The sequence below is a fragment of the Nyctereutes procyonoides genome, unplaced genomic scaffold, assembly GCF_905146905.1.
Source record: "Nyctereutes procyonoides isolate TBG_1078 unplaced genomic scaffold, NYPRO_anot_genome, whole genome shotgun sequence".
Classification (NCBI taxonomy): Eukaryota; Metazoa; Chordata; class Mammalia; order Carnivora; family Canidae; genus Nyctereutes; species Nyctereutes procyonoides.
This window is the reverse complement of record NW_026575128.1, coordinates 17687216-17694698: the sequence shown is the minus strand read 5'-3', so window position 1 is coordinate 17694698 and position 7483 is coordinate 17687216. Positions and strand designations below refer to the sequence as shown.

General features: G+C 38.4%; 1 protein-coding gene across 1 annotated transcript; it reads right to left on the bottom strand.

The window, feature by feature from the left end:
• Positions 1–5833: 5833 nt before the first annotated feature.
• Positions 5834–6787, bottom strand: LOC129520832 (olfactory receptor 11H4). Its single transcript, XM_055342038.1, has one exon. It carries the CDS (start codon positions 6782–6784, stop codon positions 5834–5836), a length of 951 nt encoding a protein of 316 aa, XP_055198013.1. The 5' UTR covers positions 6785–6787.
• Positions 6788–7483: the final 696 nt, after the last annotated feature.

Genomic DNA, 7483 nt, shown 5'->3' with positions numbered 1-7483 from the left:
GCTTACTGTCTGTATAGACTTACCTACTCTGACATTTTATGTAAATGGAATCATACAATACGTCCCCTTTTGTGTCTGGCATGCTTTACTTAGCATAACGTTTTCAAAGTTCATTCACATTGTAGCAAATACCATATTTCATCCCATTTTATGGCTGAATAAGATTCTATTCTATGTATATATCACATTTTGTCCATTTATCAGATGATAGACTTTTAGACTGTTTTACTTTTTTGACTAATTTTGAATAATGCAGCCCTGAGCATTTGTATATACATTTCATGTAAACATATGGTTTTGATTCTCTTGGGTTTATACCTATGTATGAAAATTGCTGGATCATATGATAACTACATTTATTTGAGAAACCACTGAATTGTTTTCTGAAGCAGCTGTACCATTTTACATATCAGCCAACAAGGTGTGACTGTTCTAATCTTTCCACACTCTGGCCAACACTTGGTATCGTCTGCTTTTTTGATTCTAGCTGTGCTAGTGGGTATGAAATAGTATCTCATTGTGGTTTTGGTTTGCATTTCCCTAATGACGAATGATGTTGAGAATCTCTTAATGTGCTCACTGGCCATTTGTATATCTTATCTGGAGAAATGTCTGCTCAGATCTTTGTTCATTTAAAAAATTGAGTTATTTGTCTTTTTTATTGTTGAGTTGTTAAGAGTCCTTGATATATTCTGGATAATAGACTCTTATCAGATACATGATCTGCAAATATTTTCCCCCCCATTTTGTGAACTTGTACTTTGGTAGTATCCTTTAAAGCACAAAATTTTAAACTTTTGATTAAGTCCAATTTATTTTTCCTCTTATTCTTTGTGAGTTTTGGTTTTATGTCTTAACAATTGAGTAATTCAAAGTCACACAGATTTAAATCTATGTTTTCTTCTAGCAGTTTCATACTTTCAGTTCTTCCAATTAGGTCTCTGATTCATTTTTTTAAAAGATTTTATTTATTTATTCATGAGACACACACACACACACACACACACACACACACAGGCAGACACAGGCAGAGGGAGAAACGGGCTCCATGCAAGGATCCTGATGAGGGACTCAATCCAGGTCTCCAGGATCACTCCTTGAGCCAAAGGTAGATGCTCAACCGCTGAGCCACCCAGGCATCCCTCTGATTGATTTTGAATTAATTTTTGCATGTGGTGTGAGGTAGGGGCCCAACTCCATTCTTTTGCATGTGGGTATCTAGTTGTCCCAATACCATTTGTTGGAAATTTGAACATTTTTTGGGGGCATCTCATTTAGCAGTATTTCTCAAAATTAAACATACACATTTCTTATATCTCAGAAATCCTTCCTCTAATTTGTGGAATATTGATGTGAATGTGTAGAGACTTATATTTAATGACATTAGTTGCAGCATTGTTTTAATCGTTAAATATTGGATACAATAAACTGCCTTAAGTGAATAATTGATGAACAAATTGTGATATGTTCATATAATGGAAAACACTGTGCCTGTTAAATAAAATGAGGTAAAGTTACACGTACTGACTTTAAAAGTTCTATTATATTTTATTGAGTTAAAAATATTTATTGAGTTCCACTGTTTATTTATTTATTTATTTTTTCACCTTGGATATTTATTTATTTATTTATTTATTTATTTATTTATTTATTTATGTTCAATTTGCCAACATATAGCATAACACCCGGTGCTCATCCCATCAAGTGCCCCCCTCAATGCCCGTCACCCAGTTACCCCCACCCCCAGCCCACCTCCCTTTCCACCATCCCTTGTTCATTTCTCATCATGATGAAGTCCCAATAGTTCATTTTTGCTTTTGTTTCTTTTGCCTTCGTGGATGTATCTTGCAAGAAGTTACTGTGGCCAAGTTCAAAAAGGGTATTGCCTGTGTTCTCCTCTAGGATTTTGATGGAATCTTGTCTTACATTTAGATCTTTCATCCATTTTGAGTTTGTCTTTGTGTATGGTGCAAGAGAGTGGTCTAGTTTCATTCTTCTGTATGTGGATGTCCAATGTTCCCAGCACCATTTATTGAAGAGACTGTCTTTTTTCCAGTGGATCGTCTTTCCTCCTTTGTCAAATATTAGTTGACCATAAAGCTGAGGGTCCACTTCTGGATTCTCTATTCTGTTCCATTGATCTCTGTGTCTGTTTTTGTGCCAGTACCACACTGTCTTGATGACCACAGCTTTGCAGTACAACCTGAAATCTGGCATTGTGATGCCCCCAGCTATGGTTTTCTTTTTTAATATTCCCCTGACTATTTGGGGTCTTTTCTGATCCCACACAAATCTTAAGATAATTTGTTCCAACTCTCTGAAGAAAGTCCATGGTATTTTTTTTTTGTTTTTTTAATTTTTATTTATTTATGTATGATAGTCACAGAGAGAGAGAGGCAGAGACACAGGCAGAGGGAGAAGCAGGCTCCATGCACCGGGAGCCTGATGTGGGATTCGATCCCGGGTCTCTAGGATCGCGCCCTGGGCCAAAGGCAAGCGCTAAACCGTTGCGCCACCCAGGGATCCCATGGTCCATGGTATTTTGATAGGGATTGGATTGAATGTGTAAATTGCCCTGGGTAGCATAGACATTTTCACAATATTAATTCTTTCAATCCATGAGCATGGAATATTTTTCCATCTCTTTGTGTCTTCCTCAATTTCTTTCAGAAGTGTTCTGTAGTTTTTAGGGTATAGATCCTTTACCTCTTTGGTTAGGTTTATTCCTAGGTATCTTATGCTTTTGGGTGCAATTGTAAATGGGATTGACTCCTTAATTTCTCTTTCTTCAGTCTCATTGTTAGTGTATAGAAATGCCACTGACTTCTGGGCATTGATTTTGTATCCTGCCACACTGCCAAATTGCTGTATGAGTTCTAGCAATCTTGGGGAGGAGTCTTTTGGGTTTTCTATGCACAGTATCATATCATCGGCGAAGAGGGATAGTTTGACTTCTTCTTTGCCAATTCAAATGCCTTTAATGTTTTTGTTGTCTGATTGCTGAGGTTAGGACTTCCAATACTATGTTGAATAGCAGTGGTGAGAGTGGACATTCCTGTCTTGCTCCTGATCTTAGGGGAAAGGCTCCTAGTGCTTCCCCATTGAGAATGATATTTGCTGTGGGCTTTTTGTAGATGGCTTTTAAGATGCTGAGGAATGTTCCCTCTATCCCTACACTCTGAAGAGTTTTGATCAGGAATGGATGCTGTATTTTGTCAAATGTCTTCTCTGCATCTATTGAGAGGATCATATGGTTCTTGTTTTTTTCTCTTGGTGATATGATGAATCACATTGATTGTTTTATGAGTGCTGAACCAGCCTTGTGTCCTGGGAATAAATCCCACTTGGTCATGGTGAATAACTGTCTTAATGTACTGTTGGATCCTATTGGCTAGTATCTTGGTGAGAATTTTTGCATCCATGTTCATCAGGGATATTGGTCTATAATTCTCCTTTTTGGTGGGGTCTTTGTCTGGTTTTGGAAGTAAGGTGATGCTGGCTTCATAGAACAAGTTTGGAAGTGTTCCATCTCTTTCTATTTTGCTGAACAGCTTTAGTAGAATAGGTGTAGTTTCTTCTTTAAATGTTTGATAGAATTCCCCTGGGAAGCCATCTGGCCCTGGACTTTTGTGTCTTGGGAGTTCTACTTTTTAACAGGCACAATGCTAAGAGCTTTAAAAGTATTGACTCATTTTTTTTAAAGTATTGAGTCATAATAACCCCACAAGACAGCTATTATTATCATCATCCTATTTTACAGGTAAAGTAGCTGAAATTGTGGTATTTAAGCAACTTGCCCAGGGTTGCACAGCTAGCAGAATAGGCGGAATATAAAGTCTGACTCTAGAGTTTGTACTTTAAGGCATTGGTTATGAATTCATATGTATCCGTATTATTTGGCAACAGAGGCTTGTGTGAGCATACCAAACATCTGATAGAGCAATCCGCAAATCATCCATGGTCAGATTTAAAAGATAGGAAGGAGAGGGGGAACAAACATGTGCTGAGAACCTCCTATGTGTCTCTCATTGTGCTATGGTCCTTACGTAAATCGTGTCATTTATCTTTATGACTTTATTTTCAAGATATAAGTCTTACAGCCATTTTACAAAACAAGACCCTAAGAAATTGTCAAACTGCATAGCAGAAGACAAAGTGGGGCTTCCTGGGTTTAAAGAGCAGCCTAAGCAACAGTGTGGAGATGCTGGAGAGGGAGTAGTTAGGTGACTAGCCTGCCTAGAGCTGAGGGTTGAGTTGCGAGGGGAAGAAAAATACAGTAGGTTTAGTGGAGCCATACTATGAAGTGTGTTGAGTGCCAGACAGAGGATTTAAGGAATATTGACTTTGACGAGCACAGTGAAGATAAGAAATCCATCATTTTTATATACTTCTTCATCCCTTGACTTTGTTACAACTATATATTATTTTCATAAGTAAAAAAAATCAAGGTAAAAGTATCTAATAAACATTTTTAGTTCTTATTCTATGCTAGGTATCATAGTATTGTTGACTCTCACTCATGAAAAGGCCATCAGGAACACACCTGTCACTGAACAAAGATAAATTTAATGGCTTTTTGCAGTAAGGAAGAACATATGTCAGGAGGAACATGGGGCATCCAAAAGGAAGATGTCAGAAAGGATTTATTATATGGTTTGGACTTCTGTTAGTTGACTTTGGGGAGAATTTGAAGAAATAGAATTTCTCTCTGGATGTTGTCAGAAAGTGGAAGATAATTCTGTGATTGTGTATCTTAAGTTTTACCTGAAAGGCAGTTGGGCTAAAGCTTTACTTGGTAAAGAGGCAGCAGTCACTAATATTATTAGCCTAAAGAGAGGGATGGTTGGTCTTTTTTTTTTTTAACAGTTGGTACTATATTCTTGCTCAGACATGATTATGGAGTGGTCTTCTTTTGTCTTGATCCATCGTGTTCACATAGTGGCCTGGCTGGAGGGTGGTATTCTGTGAGATTTTTTTATGTTCAATAGGTTTACACACCACAGCCTGACAGTACCAGGCTGACTCCTGGCAACACCAAGACTCAGATGACAATTGCCAGGCCAATTCCCCAGTTGCAGAGGCTTTCTTCTCTGTCGCTGTGTGTTGGGGATCCAGAAAGGAAAAAGGCAATTCCTGTTCTCAAGGAGCTCTCTTGAGGGGGAAGTACACATAAATAAATAGATTATGCTACAATGTGGTACATGTAATAATAGGACTGTTAATAGAAACTTCAACAAATGATTTTTTAGCTTGGATCCAAGATTTATTTCAATTGTACCATGGAGGAATTCCATCCCTTAGAAGATTTGTTGAAAGAGTTCCTATTGGCAAAGAGAATTTCCCCCCCTCTCTTTTAATATAGGGAAAGCATGCTTAGATAAAATTGTTAGGCTAGGGATAAGAAATGAGTGTGCTAAAAGTTATAGAAAGGTCTCATGGCTAGTTAAAATCCACTGCACCTTTAATGTACATTAAACATGTGCAGTCCTTTTGTGTATCAATTATACATCAACACAACTGCTAAAAAAGTCACTACACCTTTAACTATTTGGTAAAGGTCATTAGACTTGTCCTAAAAATGAAGGTAAATTTTTCAGGAAATCTAACTTCTCTCATATAGCAGTCCCACTTAATCACTCCAATAATGATAGCCTTCAGAAAAATTACTTGCCGTGAATTTAGGTTTTAGTAGTCAGTGTCGGTATTTAAGCTGAGCACACTTCCAGGGAAAAAGAAAAACTTTTAATTAGAGTAAGAAATAAAAGGCCACTAAAAAACTTATACATCTCCAACTTATTCTTTATTAGAACTTGGAATTCTGAACATCTTCGGCTCAAGAGTTTTGACTAATTCTCATTCTAAACAGGATGTTTCTCAGGGCGAGTTTCATGTCCTTATTGCGAAGACTATAGATCAGCGGATTAAAGAGAGGCGTCATTATTGAATATACCAGTGTGAGAATCTTCTGCATCAAAGTTGGGATGCCATATGTAGGACTCACATACATTACCATGACTGTCCCATAAAAAAGAGACACCACAGCTAAATGAGAACCACAGGTGGAAAAGGCCTTTCTCCGGCCAGCTGCAGAAGGGACCAGAAAAACAGCTCTGAGTAACAAGATGTAGGATCGAAGAATGTACATAATAGTAAAAAAGAGAACAAGGGAGCTCTGAGTATAGAAAATAAGTTCAGTAATGGGGGCTGGAGTACAAGACAGGGCCATCAGGGGGTCCATGTCACACAGGAAGTGATCAATGATATTGGATCCACAGAAGGGGAGTCGGGAGATGAGGAAAATGGGGATTGGGTAGCCAAGGAATCCAGTGAGCCAGCAGAGAGACACCAGAGTTCTACAGAGTTTCCCAGTCATGACGGTGGGGTAGTGCAGTGGGTGGCAGATGGCCAGGTAACGATCATAAGCCATTACTGCCAGGAAGAGACATTCAGTCGTGCCCAGGGAAAAGAAGAAGTAGAACTGGAGGAAGCAGCCGGAAAATGAGATGGCCTTGGTTTTGGAGAGGATGTTGGCCAGGATGTTGGGAACAGTGGAGGAAGCATACCAGATCTCCAGGAAGGCGAAGTTGCCCAGGAGAAAGTACATGGGGGTGTGTAATCGTGGCTCCCATCTCACTGCACAGATAATGGTTCCATTTCCCAGCAGGGTCAAGACATAAACCACCAAAAAGAAGGAGAAGAGGAAAATCTGTATCTCCCAGCAACCGGGGAATCCCAGGAGGACAAACTCGGTTACAACGTGAATGTGTGTCGCTGACCTGTTCATGGGTCTTAAACCTAGGAGGACAGACATGAGTGCACCACAAGTCTCTCTACTCCCTACTCGCCTCGAGAGCTTTTGTGAGAAGGGCACGTAACCTCTGCAGGAAAATGTGAGATATTTTGAGACGAGATGAGAATAAATCCCACCTTATTTTGAATTGATCGTAGTTCTAAATCTTAGTATTCTTCTGCTAGAATCCAATGCAGCAAGAATCTTCTACATCAGTGGTACAGCCAGGCAAATTTCTTTCTTTCTTTCTTTCTTTCTTTCTTTCTTTCTTTCTTTCTTTCTTTCTTTCTTTCTTTCTTTTTCTTCTTCTTCTTTCTTTCTTTCTTTCTTTCTTTCTTTCTTTCTTTCTTTCCTTCTTTTAAATTTCTTTCTTTTATGTTTTCTTTAATTCTTAAGAATATCTTGTATGATTTTGGTTTGTTTCCCTAAAGTTAATTATGGGTCTTCAATGCACAAACTCGTCCACTTTCTCTTATTCAACACACCTTGTTAAAAAAAAAAAGGCAAATATTTTGAGGACAGCTGATGTGAGGGTGGTTAAACCTTTGGCAACAGAACAAAATTAGTTGAATTTTAGTTGAATTACTCATGGAGCTAAAACTTACTCCAGATCACTGGCTTTCCAGAATAGTATAATCAACTGAATTAATTGTTACAGACATTACTACAGTCGAGACTCAAGGCTGTCCTTAA

Coding starts and splice junctions, on each gene's coding strand:
- LOC129520832 (XM_055342038.1), bottom strand. CDS start 6,784: ATGAACAGGTCAGCGACACACATTCACGTTGTAACCGAGTTTGTCCTC.